Source organism: Accipiter gentilis, chromosome 33 (genome assembly GCF_929443795.1).
Source record: "Accipiter gentilis chromosome 33, bAccGen1.1, whole genome shotgun sequence".
NCBI classification, from domain to species: domain Eukaryota; kingdom Metazoa; phylum Chordata; class Aves; order Accipitriformes; family Accipitridae; genus Astur; species Astur gentilis.
Window position 1 is genome coordinate 19170593 of NC_064912.1, and position 15327 is coordinate 19185919.

A 15327-nucleotide genomic window follows, 5' to 3' on the forward strand; every position below is an offset into this window, starting at 1 on the left:
GGGGCGGGAAGGGAGATGCTCGGGGCTGCAGAGGGATGCTCCAGGATGGGAGGGATGCTCAGAGCTGCAGGGGAGATGCTCGGGGGGGGGGAAGGGGGATGCTGAAGGATGGGGGGGATGCTCGGAGCTGCGGGGGAGATGCTCAGGGGCGGGAAGGGGGATGCTCGGAGCCGCAGGGGGATGCTCCAGGTTCCTCGGGATGCTCGGGGCCATGGGGAGGATGCCGGCATCCCGGGAGGAGAGGTTGCGGGGAGAGGGCGGGGGGAGGCCGGCGGGGAGGAGGTGCGGGGGGCCGGGGGGCTGCCGGGGCGGAGCCGCGGGGTGCCCCTCCCGACGGCGGTATAAACCGGCGGGGCACGGGAGCGGGGCAGCCTTGGCTGGGGCGCCCGGGGTCGGGGAGCACCCCCCACCTGCCCGCATCCCCGCCCCCCCCCCCAGCCCGGCGCGATGGCGAGGCGGCGGCTGTCGGGGGGCGCCTGGGGGGCCCTGGTGCTGCTGGGGCTGATGCTGCCGGCGGGAGCCTGGTACAAGCACGTCGCCAGCCCCCGCTACCACACGGTGGGACGCGCTTCGGGGCTGCTGATGGGCGTCCGCCGCTCCCCCTACCTCTGGCGCCGGGAGCTGCCGGCCGACCCCCGGCGCCGTCCCCCCGGGGGAACCGAGCCCGCCGCCGCCGCCCCGCCGCCCCCGGGACCCCCCGACGGGGACACCCCCCCCGCCCCACCGCCGGCCCCCCCGGGTCCCGGCCGCCTCCTGCAGCGCCTGCTCCGGCGGGGATGGGGACGGGGATGGGGCCGCCCCCGCCCGGCCCCCGCCCGGCCCCCGCGGAGCTCAGGTAAACCCGGTCCCGGGGGGCACCGACGGACGCGGGGGGGGGGGCGGTGGTGGAGGCCGGGGGGGGGGAGGCACGGTCTCTCCGCCGCGCCCCAGGGTGCTTGAGGGGTGCCTGGGGGGGGGGGGCAAGGGGGCTTGCTGCCGTCTCTCTGCGGCACCCTGGGGTGCTGGGGGGGGGTCACCAGGTAACGGGGGGTGCACGGAGCCACGGAGGGGGTTCAGCAGGTAATGGGGGATGCACGGAGCCACGGAGGGGGTTCACCAGGTAACTGGGGGTGCACGGAGCCATGGAGGGGGTTCAGCAAGTAATGGGGGGTGCACGGAGCCACGGAGGGGGTTCAGCAAGTAATGGGGCGTGCACGGAGCCATGGAGGGGGGTCACCACGTAACGAGGGGTGCACGGAGCCACGGAGGGGGTTCAGCAGGTAACAGGGGGTGCACGGAGCCTGGGAGGGGGTTCAGCAAGTAATGGGGGGTGCACGGAGCCACGGAGGGGGGTCACCACGTAACGGGGAGTTCACAGGGCCACGGAGGGGTTTCAGCAGGTAATAGGGGGTGCACGGAGCCTGGGAGGGGGTTCAGCAGGTAATGGGGGGTGCATAGAACCACGGAGGGGTTTCAGCAGGTAACGGGAGGTGCACGGAGCCACAGAGGAGGGTCACCAGGTAACAGGGGGTGCACGGAGCCTGGGAGGGGGTTCATCAGGTAACGAGGGGTGCACGGAGCCTTGCTGTGGTCTCCCATCCCACAGGCACCAGGGTTTCGGAGTGCCCCAGGCAAAGAGCTGGGCTGCCCCATGGCATCGCCCAGCTGCGGGGAGCTGCCCCCCGACACCCCCACCGCCTTCTGCACCCCAGCCCCGGCTGGGCTGGGGGCGTGGGGGGAGCGAGGGGAGCCGTGACCCCGCGGGACAGCCCGGGTCCCGGAGGGGTTACAGCCCCGTCACCGCTGCGTGAGTGCGACCGCATGAGTTGAAGTCTCTGCCACATTTTTAAACTTGAACCGCGAGGTTTGTTTCACCCAGCAAAGCGGGCCGGGAGGAGGGGGCAGTCATTCCTCCTCCCCATGGGGCGAGTTTGGAGGAGCTGCACTTTGGCTTTAGGGCAGAAAAAAAGAGCCAGATGGTTTCTGTGCCCCCCGTTTAGTGCAACATAAACCTGCACCCTTTGGGACTGAGCCGCAGGTGCCGGGAAGGGTGTCTGCGGGGCCGGCAGGCCGGTGATGCCGAGGGGCTCCCGGCGTGGCCCCTCCGCAGGACCCCTCTCCCTGCCCGCCTGGGGCTCAGCCAAGCTGCGTGGGACTGGCTCGGGGCTGGTTCCAAACATTAAATCTCTTTCCTCTCATGTAAAGCTGAAGCCAACATCCAGCTGAAATCCACGGAGGCTTTTAGCTGTTGGATCAGCCCCTGAAACACGTAGCTGTATTCCTTCCCCCTTCCGTTTTTGGGAGGAAATCTGGGATTAGTATCTTTTTGGGAAAGCCCAGACAGGTCAGCTCAGCCCTGTGTTACGTCTGCGCTGTCCCGTTACCTCCCGCAGCCTGGCCGTGCGTGGGCAGAGCAGTCCCGAGTACCGCGGCTGGGGTTCCGGACCTGCGGACGTGCGTGCATCCCTCTGATTTCACCGCAAAATTTCCACGGGAGCCTCGCAGGCAGGTCCGAGCCTGGGATTTGGGTGTCTGCATGGGGTTTATCTGTGTGCACAGTGGCAGAATGGGAGCCTGCAGTCCCCGCGGGTCGGGTCTGAGCCCGTGGAGGAGAATATTTCATGAATATCATGAATGCAGCGTTGGTTTAAGAGCTGCACAGAGGGGAAATGTAGTCCCAAGTGGGGAGGGAGGTGGTGGCAGGGCTCGGGTGCCCAGCCGGACGCTCAGGCGAGGCTCCGAAATAACTCGGCCCTTCTTCTCCTTTCAGCTTCTCCCACTTGAAGACCTGGCTCTGACCCGCTGAAGGGGCCCGGCAGAGATGCTTCAAGCGCCGGAGGAGCATTGACTGCCCAAGGTGGAAACCGCTCACCCTAGCTGGCGAGGAAGAGTCTCATCGGCGGATCTCCTGGTACTCTGACCTCTCTGAAACCATATAGACAATTGCATTCCAAAAGATCTGATTTTTTGTGGCCACTGTCCAGACGCAGTGGTAAATTCATCTTGTTTTCAGGTCAACCTAGTGCTATAAACTTGGGGAGAAATAAACAGGGAAGATATTTATTTTTGTTTATTTTTTTTAGATTTCTGTACTAGCTTGTTTGCAATATGATACAAACATGTACTGTTTGCTTCCTAGGAACCTGCCCTCATTAAAATGAGAATTGATCAAAGGAAGCTTTGGCTTCATTGTGCTGTTACATTTTTGGGGTTTTTTTTTTAAAGCAAAACCTGGTACGGCTTTGCACAGGGCAGGCACTTCGGCGGTCGGGTCACTCCCAGATTCTTCTGACATGATTTAACTCATTGACACAGTTTCTTCTGCAGCTTTACAGTAAATCTCTTTTACTGCCCGTCGGGGAGTTACTGCCAGGCTAAGTGTCAATTAAGATGACAAAGTTAGAAATCTTTCCTGGACTGGGCTGAACAAGAGCTCTGCGAGTCATCACTGCTCTAGTTGTTTATTTGCCTGCTTAGAGCTTAATTTTATACATCTCTCTGCTGATGAAAATAAACGTTATTTCCCATTAAAACAGGGGGAATCCTCAGGGCCAGGCAGGAGTGCACAGTGAAGGTGTGCTGGAGTGGGTGGGATGTGGGCTCTAAAGAAAACTGAGGTTTGGGGGGCTGAGTCAGGCTCCCAGGAATTGCTGAGCTCTCGCGCGCCAGCGCTGGCGGATTTTGCAGGAAATCTGGCAGAGAGAGACATTTCCACCCCTCTCGCGTGAACCGCCTGCTCCTGCCAAGCCTCTGCAGCCTATCGTGGAGCGGGGATAGCAGGGTTTGTGCTGCCTGTGGTTTGGATCCGAAAGAAAAAAACCCTCATGGTGCTTGTTGGGGGAGCCGGGCATACGCCAAACCCTGCCTGCTGGGGGGCTGCCATCACCCCTCGCCGGGTCTCGGGGAGGATTTCAGGTGCTGCAACAAGTGAAGGATTGTTCTCTCCCAGTTGATTGGCAACCAGTTTCTCCTCCATGTCCCCTCTCCCTTCCCCTCCCCATGATTTTCTAATTTCTGCTCTTCGTTAGCGCAGTGCAGTGCTCGGATGGGCCAAATGAGACATGATTGCCAATAACCCATTAGGCAGCTGCACTTGAAAAGGGCCATACCTGTCAGGGTGCCAATCAGCCTGTGGAGTGGCCGCCGAGGCAGATTGCCCTTCTTGATGGAGGTAAGTGATAAAATGAGGTAGAAAATGTAAAGGTCAGCTTTGCGCAGGAGGATGCACAGAGAGCGGGATGAAGGACAATGTGATGAGAGACGCGACTGGAGCGTGCGCTTCCGCCCTCGTCTCTCGGAAAGGAACACTTGTATGTGCCAATTACTGGGGCAAAGCCAGTGAGACACTCAGTTAACCACAAGCCCTTCGCTTCTCACCTTGTAAAATAATTTTTCCTGTTAATGTTGAGGAGCATGAGCTGATTCCTCTCTGCGGCCATAAAAAATAATTTCCTCTGTGCTCCCAGCTCTCTGGAGAGGTCTGGGCCTTCCCCGGGGTCAACAAGCTCAATAAAATGGAAGAAAACTTAAGAAGGCATTTAATTACCTCTCCCGCCTCGGGGCAGGGCCCAGCCATCCCTGACAGATGTTCATCTGATCCCTTCTAAAAGACTGGTCCTGGGTGAGATGCTGCGCTCCCCTCGGTCTGCCTCCCGTCCCCCTTGCTCCGGGGGGGGCTGTGTGCCCGGACCACGGGGACCCCCTGTCCTGGCCCCCATGGATGCCCTGAGACGAAATGCAGCCCCAGGGATTCTCGGGGAGGATGCTGGGTCCCCTGAGTTTGCAGCCAAGAGCAAAGCGGGGGGACGAAAGCTTTGGAGGGGGTAGCATGGGCAGGCCCAGAGCCCCAGCAGCACATCGGCTCCTGGCCCCCGTTCAGGGTCCCGGTGCTCCCTGACCCCCACAGAGCATCTTTGTGGGGGGTAACTGCAGCCCAGGATTCCCAGCACCTCTTTGGACTTTGGGAGATGGGGGGGCTCAGAAATCCCCAGGTGATGGTGGGACACGGCACCCCTTCCCCCCTACTATGTCCCACCAGGTCACTGAGCCTGTGGGGTGGTGGGCAGCATGCAGGGGGTGCCAGGAGTGCAGCGGCACCCGGGTGGCTTTGCCATGCCATCTTGTGACCACGCCAACATGCCAGGGGCTGGGGAGATGCAACAGGGATGAGGATGAGCCCTCCCACCATGTCCCCGTCCCTGCGCCCTTGCAGAGCGGGGAATTGCCCCCACGGGTGCCCCTCTGTCTGCACGGCCCCAGCCAAGGCCACGGGCCCGGGAGACGATGGAAACTCTGTCCCATCGCTCCATGTCTGGATTAGGGCAGCCCACGGATGGGGCTGCTCCCAGGCTCTGGGTCCTTGTGCAGCACACCTGGGGTTTGGACCTGGATCTGGCCGCTGGTCCAGGTCCATCCCTGAGGTGCCGCCTGGGAACTCTGCAGATCCAGCACCACCGGCCAGAGCCGGGGCCGGCTGACACGGCGAGGCTTTCCCGGACGGGGTGCGCCATCACCCAGCCTGCCGTGCCAGCGGATCCGTTTTGTTCCAGTCCAAGAGGCGAGCGAATCCCAGGGGTTGCGGCGGGCAGGAAGATGTCCCACCCCAACCCGGCCCAGAGCCCAGGGCGGCTCCCTTTCCTTCCCGGCTCCCTGGCCTCTCCCAAAGGACCGACAGCATCCATCGAGGCGGACGGGCACGCCGGGGCTGGGGGCTTTGGGGAGGGCAGCGTCTGAGACAGGAACCGGCAGCCCCAGGGGAGCCGGCGTGAGCTCACGCCGGGGCTGGCCTGGGCACACACACAATGGCTGCAGGGCCACCGCGTGCACCAGGAGGAAGAAAACTCCCCAAGGAATTTCCTCCGTTGTCGGCTCTGCCCAGAAGCTGTTCCTCGCCCCGCTGGGATGCGGGCGGCTGGGGCTGAGCCAGGTCGGGGCTGAGCCCCTCTCCGGCGGGTGGTCCCTGTTGGGTGCGGTGGTGGCTGGGGATGGAAAGCCCTTGGGCAGAGCTGGGTACCCCGGACGGTCCCTGCGATGACCCCAAATGTCCCTGCGGGGAGCCCCGGGCTGCGGGACGCAGCGCTGAGCTGGGATCTGCCAGGGGTCCCGTCCCATCCCATCCCGCCAGGCTGTCCACACCTTCACGCTGATGCTGCCCAAGGGAATTGACCGAGGCTGGAGCTAAGGGGTAGGAGCCGCAGAGAGCAGGAGATAACGGTACCTCTGTGCCTGCTGCTTTGCCTATTTCCAAGATGTCCAGAGCGCTGATAAGGTGACAGTGGCTTAGAAACACGGGCAGAGATCTCCGTGGCTGAGCTGCAGCAGCCCGGGGCTATTCCTGGGGTGCCCGAGAGGAACCTCCAGGTCAGGACCCTCCCACGGGCCCCACGCTCCCACCCACGAGTGTTTCCCCCGCCCCCGGCACCCCAACAGCCGTGCCAGCACCATGCCGAGGCTGCCCTGGAGGTGCCTCCCCCATGTTGACTGTACACAGGGCTGTATTTGGGGTGCGCCGGCACCGCTCCGTCATCGTGGCAGCTCACTTGCCGTGGGCACGTGCCACTGGGAGTGGAGGTGACCCATACCAGCACTGTCCTGCCTGCGCTGCCTGGCTCTGCCTGCTCCCTGGGCATCCTGCCGGACCCCGTGCCCCTCTCTGAGGACGTGAACACACACTGCTGGGTCCGGCACAGGAGCAGCTGGTGGTGCAGCAAAGATAAAATATCATCTCAGGGTCCCCTCCAGCCCCTCCTTCACCCCCTCCCGGGTGATGAGACACTGGGCTTAGGTACCTTCCCAGGACTGAGCATTTCCCCTGTCTTATTTTCTGGTGGATATTCCTTCTAATGTGTGCAGGAGAGAGCAAAACTCAGACGTAGCCCCATCGGGCAGCGGAAGGAAGCCATCCTCCCCCAGCCCAGCCGTGCAGCTGCCGCAGGAGAAGCAGCCCCTCTATCAAACTGCGCTCCCCGAACCCTGTCAAGAACCACAAACACCTCAGAGGCCAGCGAAGGTCCCTGGGGAAGTTCTAGCCCTTCTGCTCATGCCAAGAAGATGTTGCAGGAATGGCCCCAGTCCTCACGGGGTCCCCTGGGTGCTGGGGTGGCATCCAGGGCTGGACAGGCCAGTAGAAGAGCTGCTGCCTCCAGAACCCTTAGCCTGGGCCACGACTTTGACAGCACGGTAGGATTAAACCCAGGCACGACCGTGCTAAAACACCAGCACAGACCGGCCACGCTCCCAGCCCCGCGGGCTGCTGCGGCTGGGCTGGTGGAGGGGGTGTCCAAGCTGGGTGAAGCCGGGACCTCCCCCCCGCCCCCGGCAGTCTCCATCCACCTCCAGCCCCGCAAGAGCCTCTCGAGGTGCTTCTGCTGCTCCCCGCTCAGGTCACCACCACCCTGGGGCTTGGGTCCAGCTCCCACGTCTGGCAGCACGGGGCCGAGCGCGGCGCAAATGAACGCCGATGCTCTCCTTGGGCAGCAGTGCTGCCCGCCTGGCTGGGTGCTGGCAGGGACCTCATGGGTGCATTCCTGCCCAGAGATGTCCCCTCTGCCGTGCTGGTCCTTCCACGGACATGCTCACCAGCGCTGCTCTGCCACCAGCCTCACCCGCCGTGGGTGCTTCTGGGGATGGGTGCTGCTGGGGATGGGTATTATTTCCAGGGATGGGTGCTCCTGGGCATAGGTGCTTCCAGGGACAGGGGGTCCCAGAGCCAACCGCAGGGTTTGGTGTTGCTCTTACATCCACATCTTTGCTGTGGCAGGCACAGTGGCACCGGCACCAGCACCCGCTGGCGTCCAGCTCAGGAAACAAGCTGTGCCAACACCAGCCTCTACCAGGAGCAAGTTCCTCTGCGATGGTATTATCCTTGCGGTTTTCCTGTAGCCGCTAAAGACATTCCAGCTCTCCTGGGGGAAAACGGTGGTCAGTGGCGGGACTGTTGCACTGCACGGTGCAGGCAGCAGGGTGCCGGTGCCGCAGGGGCATGGCAGCTGCGGAGCAGGGTGGCTTGCACGCCACCAGTGCGCGGGAGCAGCATCGTTGCTTGCACGCTTATCCGCGGGTGTGCTGGCATGTGGGACGTCTCGAGTGCACCCAGCTTGGCCAGAGACTGTCACCAGCTCCATGCCTGCACAGCACCAAGTGCCACCGGGCCCCCTCTGGCTCGGTACCTACCGCCCTGCTACCTGCTTGCAAATAATAAAAGATCTGGGTGGATTCCTTCCTGCCAGCTTGTACAAGAGGGATCTCCCAGCTCTCAGCAGCATAACTGAACTTTCTGGATTTTCACAACCCACAAAGCATGTAATTAATCCTCCTAATGATTGGTTCTCCTTTTGTCTCTATAAATCTAACCTGGAAAATGTTTACAGCTCAATAGTGCCACACACAGAGGCCTAGAGAAAATGAGACGGTGCTTTTTATGAGCTCTCCTCTCATTCCCAGTTCCTCCAGCAGCGCAAATATATCATCAGCCTTTCCCCACTCCTCGAGAGCTGCTGCTCCCCGGGAGCGGCCAGGACCCAGCAGCCCCACGCTGAGTGATGGCGAAACGAGGGGGGAACAAGCACGGCCGTATCCATGCCAGGTAGAAAGCCCGAGACTCGATTTATTAATAGTCAGAGCTAATTACTGCAGTAGCAGTGGCTCTCTGCAACTCCCAGCAGGGACCATCCAACACCATGGCCAACAAAGATATGTCCCTGAGCTTGGGCAGAGGGACCCGCGTCTTCCTCCACACCCAGGCAGAAGGTGCTTGGGTGGCCAAGGTGTCCTGGGACGTGGAGCCCGGCTGCAACCAGCCCAGTGAGCTCCAGCTCTGCGGTGGAAAGCTGGGTGTGGAGCGGGGGGCGGATAAACACTGGCCGAAACGTGCTGACGGGGAGGAGGAGGCTGCACGGGAGGAAGAGCATCTCCTTGCCAGCTGCTCCCACGGCTGAGATGGAAACCGGTGTCTCACGAAAGCTGAAGGGAGGGGTGTCCGGCAGCGCCCAGCCTTTTCCTTGCCCTCGCCTACCTTTGGCGAAGCTCCTGTCCCCGAGCAAGACAAGCACAAGAGAGCAACCTGCATCCTGGGAGAGGGTCGGGGAAGGGGCGGGGGGGGATGGAGAAGCCACAAGATCTGCCCAAAGTCATCCAGCAGGCACGAGGTGGAGCCACGAGCGAGCCACGGGGCTCCTGCCGTCTTGAAAATGTGTGTTCTCTTTGGCAGAAGATGGCCCAAAGGCACGTGCAAAACCTCTGATTTCTTTGGAAGCACCGGCACAGCCCAGCGACTCCATCGTCAGCCTCGGCAAACCATCCTCCCCCTCAAAGAGCCCCTCGCCCTGACCCTCCACCCGCCTTAGAAAGAAGCCAGCCTGAACAGGCTCAGGTTATCGGCCGAGGTTTTGCCAGTTTCTGAACAAAGATGGACTTTATGGGGTCCAGAACTCCCTCCCTCCGACACAGCAGGGAGCCTGCCAGTTGAGCCTAACTTCTGTAATTTTGCATCTGCATTTTGCATGAGTGATGCGACAGGATCAGGCCTAAAGCAAACAGGGTTCAGGACACAGGTGCAATTCTCTGTGGCTGCTCAACCAAGTGCAGTGAAGGAATTAGAAGCAGATGTCAAACAAAAAGAGCTTCAAACCCTTCCAAGCCAGTAAGCACACAGATCCCATGAACTTCCTCAGCCTCGAGGCCGGCCCAATTCAGACTTAAATATCTGCCCAAATCAAAACACTCCGAAATTTAGATGGAAAAACCTCGCCTGTGCAGTATCTGCTGCATTGAATCATATTTACCGGTAAGCGCAGGAGCCCTCCTGTGCTCTCTCCTTTTTTTTTCCAACGGGCCACAGACGGGAAATAGCAGGATGGCCTTGAGAACTGAAGGGGTTTTGTACCGTGCGAGGATGCACAACGCCTTTTCGAGTTCTTTCCAGCTCCTTCACATGAAGCTGGAGCCTTCCCCATCAGCTGCAGTGAAAAAATACAGCATTTCTCTTTGAACCATGTCTGTGCCAAAGCATGCCCTGAGCTCTGCACCCGAGGACAGGCGGGAGGGACACCCCAGACCCATGGACTGTCTGAGCTCAGGGGCACAACCACAGCACGGCTCCGTCGGTCCCCAAAGTAGTGGAATCATGAAATAAATGCTCCATTTTAAGCTCACAAGGTGTGAGACCACAAGCAGGCAGGCAAAAATCCTGTGCTGAGTCAGGGCTCTACCAAGTCCCCTACGTGTCCCTGCAGGAGAGGGGACCCAGCACCGGCTCGGTCGGGGAGTCCCGATGCCCCCGGGGAGCGAGTGCTGGGATGTTGCTGCTTCCCGCACCTGGTGGAGGTGGGCAGGGGTGCTCAGGCTGGAAGGTTTGCTAAAGCCTTCCCGGGAGTGTTTTGCTGGGTTATGTTCTCTTGCTGGAGAGGTGACACTCGGTACCTGACCCTCCTTAATTTCTCTACAATGAATTGATGGGTTTTTTGGGAAAAAAATGCCTTTTGAGGACACCGAGGTTGAAAAAAAAGCCCATATCCAGGTCACAGTTGACAAATTCAAACATCCCATTTTCACCTTTTCGAAATGATATTTTCTCCCTGTTTTTTATCTCGAGAGCTACCAACACTTTTTAAACAACATTCAAAAGGTTTAAAATATTCTGTCTGACCACCCAAAAGATTTTCTTCCTTGTGTTTTTATTGCACTGAATAAAAAGAAAAACTTTTTTGTTCCAATAAACTTGAAACAATTCCTTCTCCTCCCCCCCTCCCTCCAGTTTTTTGGTTTGGCCAGTGAGTGGAAAAATCAATTATTCGCACTCCTCTAGCCTGATAAAAAGCTTCAGGACTCCACAAAGAGGCTCAAGGGAGTACTTGCGTTGTACAGCAAATAAAGCAGTCTCCGAATTTCCCCGGCTCTCAGGCTTCCCCTTGTGTCACCCAAGATTTTGTGCTGAGATCGGCGCTTCTGCAGCACCGCAGAGAGCAAAGGAGCCTCAAAGCGAAGGCAGCCGGCGTCCTCCTTGGTGGGACCTCGCCGGCTGCAAATGGCACCCGGAGCCGGGGCTGAGCCCAATCCTGTCTGAGGGTGACGGTCACCTCGAGGGACAGCACCGAGTGCTCACGGGGGCCGGTGCCCACCGCCCAGCCACGCTGTGCTCTCCCCTTGTATGTGACGCCCAGGTAGCCGCATTGCCTATAGGAAACGAGGGTGGGAAGTGTTGCTGGAGATAAATAACGTCATTTTTTTGCAGGACAGCAACTCCCCTCTAAGACATGTCACCAAGCATCTTTTTGGTTCGAGCAACTATCCTTTGAAGAGAGACTTTATGTCTAACTGCAGTGGAAGTCTTTTCTTTTAAAGCAGACTACAAATTAAAAGTGAATCGATACTAATTTCTGGAATCTTATTTATGGCCTCAAGCTGGCTGCTGCATTTGCTGCGGGTCTATAAAAATCTGGTAGAACAGCAGTTGAGGAAGGAGAAATGCCACAGAGGAGAGCTAGAAAACCTGTGACACAGGAATGCAACACACACCACCAACCAACGCTAATCTGGGTCATTTCCTCCTTGTAAAAGATTTCGAGGAAATGAAGACCAGGAATGCAAAAGGGTGAAGATGGGGATCCCCGTGTTCCACCAAAACAAGCTCATTCCAGGTGAAACCTGGACGGCCTCTCCGCAGGGGCACCCGGGATGGAGCAGGAGCCTTTCCCTGCCAGGAACGTCTGGGACTGGAGTGGCAGAGCGGCCCGCTAACGAAGCCCAGCCCCGGCCTGGCGTTCGGGGACACACAAAACGTTTCTGAGCTCCTTGACGTGAACGTATGAAGCGCATCAGGTCATGAGCTCCGTGTGTGCCAGAGCCGCTGGGTGGGCAGAGCCGTTCCCACAGGGAGCTCCGCATCTCCCCATGGTCACGGGCTGGGGCTGGGTGGGCAGAGGGGCTCCTGGGCTGTATCCTGCCCTCTCCGGACCAGCATATCCCATCAGTTCAGGATCAACTCTGGATGAGTGACCCTGTTCTTCATCACCTCCCCTTCACGAGGTTGTCCTTGCCCGTGTCCCAGAAAGCTGCGTTACCCCCCAAAGATGAGCCTTGGCTCGGGTACCCCTTCCCGGAGGGGATGGGGATGGGGGGTCTCCGCTCGCAGACCCAAGGCTCGGCGGCGTTGTGGCGGCACCGGTCCCCGGGCTGGCCCGGAGGCTGGTGGGCTCCGGCCGGCTGCCCGCGGGGCTGCCCCTGCCCCGGCCCGGGGAGGGGGGCTGTGCTCTGTGCTGCACCGGGCCGGGGCCGGGGGCAGAAGCCCCGCAGCAGCCGGAGCAGGAGCTGAGCCCGCAGAGCTCCGATCCGTGAGCCCGGGAGGCCGCCATCGGTCCCGGGGCTCCATCGGCTCCGTCCGCCCGGTGCCGGTCCCGGTGCCGACCCCGGGGTCGATCCCGGTGCCGGTCCCGGTGCCGATCCCGGGGTCGATCCCGGGGTCGGTGCCGGTCCCGGTGCCGGTGTCGATCCCGGTGTCGGTGCCGGTCCCGGTGCCGATCCCGGGGTCGATCCCGGTGTCGGTGCTGGTCCCGGTGCCGGTGTCGATCGCGGTGCCGGTGCCGATCCCGGCTCCGCCCGCCCCGTCCCTCGCCCGTCCCCATCCCCGTCCCCATCCCCGTCCCCGTCCCCGTCCCCGTCCGCCGCTGCGGCTCCGCCCCGGCTCCGCCCGGTCCGTCCCCGTCCCCGTCCCCGTCCCCGTCTCCTCCCGCCGCGCTCCCGGCACCGCGGGGCAGCGCGCAGCATGGCCGCCCTGCGCAGCTCCCCGGCCCCAGCCCCAGCTCCAGCTCCAGCGCCGGCTCCGGCCCCTGCCCCGGCCCCGGTCCCGGCCCCGGCCCCGGCCCCGGCCCGCCCCTCCGCGCCCGCCCCGGGCCGCGCATAAAAGGGGCCCCGCGGCCGCCCCCACTCGCTCGCCGGCTCCGTTCCGCTCCGCTCCGCTCGGCCATGGCCAAGGACCAGCTGAAGCCGCGGCTGTGCCGCATGTTGAAAGGGGAGAGCGGCTACGGCTTCCACCTGCACGGCGAGAAGGGCAAGAGCGGGCAGTTCATCCGGAAAGTGGAACCCGGTTCGCCGGCCGAGGCGGCGGGGCTGCGCGCCGGGGACCGGGTGGTCGAGGTGAACGGGCTCAACGTGGAGCAGGAGACGCACCACCAGGTACGGGCAGGGGACGGGCGAGGGGCGGGCAGGGCAGGCAGACCCCCCCCCAGGTCCCCCCCAGGGGCCGAGCACCCCGGCTTTGAGCCACCCCGCCGGCTTGGCTTTGCCCGGCTCCGGCCTCCCTGGGGTGGGCTGGAGAGGGGTGGCTTTCTCCCAGAATAGCTGTGCCCGAGCATCCTTGGCCTGGCCAGTGCTGGAGGCTGTTGGGGTGGGTGCTCCCCCGCCAAAAAAATAAATAAAAATCCTAGGCCTGGGCTGCTTTGTGTGCCAAGTTCCGAAGGGAAGGGTTGCGTGGCGCGGGCCGTCTCGCTGCCGGGGAAGGGATGTTGTAATTGTGTAAAGGTGGGAAAGGCGAAGGTGTTTCGGTATGGGCAGGGCACCGCTGCGTTATGCAACCCGTGGTGGAAAGGAATGGGGAGACCTGGGCTTTATTTCTGCCTCCGCTATGGGTTTCTTCCGCCACTTTGGGCGAGCTGCTCCTGCTTCTGCAGCCCAGAGTGTATAAGGATGCCTTAAAATCTACTGATAAAGCTCTGCAGATGTTCACCAGTTTGACTGGTTTAAGTGAGATAGGGCTTGTAGAGAAATAATGGCTGTTATTAGACCACAGCTGTGAGGGGGGGGGGTGTCTGAGTAAGCTGTTTCTCAGCTCTGTAACAGAAGCTGCATGCTTTGGGCTGTGTCATTTTCTGCTTATAAAACTGAAACTTGTATTTGTTAAACAGTTTAGTCCAAAAAACAAGCAATGAGACTCAAGCTGCTCCTGTCTCACCGCAGACACGGAGCCTGGCAGAGGCACAGTGCCCGCTGTGCCCATTTTGCCGAATGGCTCGCGGGGCTCTGCGGGGTTTAGTGCTTTAGTAACTTAAAACATATGGCTGGGCCCCGCTGCCAGCCCTTTACCAGGGATGTGCCTCGTGTAGCTTGCGGACCTGGCGGAGTTTTGGGGGGTTGCGGGTTCCTGGGCTTCACCCACCACGTGTGGATGTCGCTTTGCTGAAGGTGAGGCAGAGCCTTCCAGGTGGTTCCAGTAAAGCCTTTGTGGACTCCTCTGGGGGCTTGGTGGGTTTTCATGGCTAATTGAGCCTGTTTTGATGATCTGAGCCAGCTGTGTAAAAGTTAACGTTTGTCCTGAATGTGATTTCAAAACCCTTGAAGGAGGATCCACAGTTTGATCTGGCTGGGCAGAAAGGAGGGCTGTGTTCCTGTAAGGAGCCGCGTCATATTGGAAGACAACAGAACTCCCTGCTGAAACTGGGATGCTGGGGATGGGCGATAGCAGAGCTGAGACAGCCAGCTGTGTCTTTGAAATGTGTGGGAGTTTTCCAGTAGGTCAAGTGAAATGGGAGAAATTTTCCTGTCTTCCATTTTCTGCTGGCGGAGGCAGGATGAAGCCCTGGCACTCGCTCCCTGCTGCAGAGCAGTGAATGGGATGGAGTGTCCCGTCCGGGGTGTCATGGAGCTCACCGCTGTGCTGCGTTCCTGCTGTGATGGAATGAGTGGTGGGAGCAGGAGCAGCCCTGCCCCAGGACATGCTTTAGGATCGCCCTTCCTCCTGCCTCCATACAGCAAGAACCTTCCCTCCACCCCCCAAAAAACCCACCCCAGCACTGATGGACTGTGGGGAGGGAGATGCCATGGCGAGTCAGATGCTGGCTCCTGCCAACGTGTTAAAGCAGCCAGTTTGCGGCCTCTCCTCCTTGTGCTGCTGAGGTCCCCGACCTTGAATAAGTAACGCTTCTCCCTGCGCATCTGAAGCTGCGGTGGGACGGAGCCCGCAGCAAACAAGGCCTTGCTGTTTGGGTGTAACTGTGTTTCAAGCTGAAGCTGGCGGCATTTGTGTCTTTGTTCTCTGTTTTTTCCTGGCCTTACCCAAAGAGTGAAGGCAGAACGTGTTCTCAGGGCGTTTCATGTCTTGGATGCAAAATTGCATCCTGGCTCCTCAGTCCCTTGCCTGGCTGGGCAGCGCAGCGAGGAAAGCTTCTCCAGGTCCTTGCTGAGGCTGGCAGCGCCGTGCACGGGCAGAGGCGTCCCTTTCGGAGCAGGAGGGATGAACTGAGCCGTTCCCGGTGACACCATGAGTCTCCCTGTTGGGCAGCTGGTGTTTGGCAAGGGTGGAAGGGTCCAGGCCGGCTCTGCTGGGCTGGTGCTGGTGTAGCCAGGGGTGAAGGTCTT

The 15327-nt window shown here is 60.7% G+C and overlaps 2 protein-coding genes across 2 annotated transcripts in view; both read left to right on the forward strand.

The window, feature by feature from the left end:
* Nucleotides 1-447: 447 nt before the first annotated feature.
* Nucleotides 448-2981, forward strand: NPW (neuropeptide W). Its single transcript, XM_049791411.1, has 3 exons — nt 448-835; nt 2373-2488; nt 2750-2981. The coding sequence occupies exons 1-3, from the start codon at nt 448-450 to the stop codon at nt 2783-2785; spliced, it is 540 nt and encodes a 179-aa protein (XP_049647368.1). The 3' UTR covers nt 2786-2981.
* A 9704-nt stretch (nt 2982-12685) lies between these two features.
* Nucleotides 12686-15327, forward strand: part of NHERF2 (NHERF family PDZ scaffold protein 2) — a 38456-nt gene continuing 35814 nt past the window's right edge. The window contains exon 1 of the mRNA XM_049790963.1: nt 12686-13149. Within this exon, the coding sequence (XP_049646920.1) occupies nt 12940-13149 (210 nt within the window). The 5' untranslated portion in view covers nt 12686-12939. The remainder of the gene's footprint in view (nt 13150-15327) is intronic.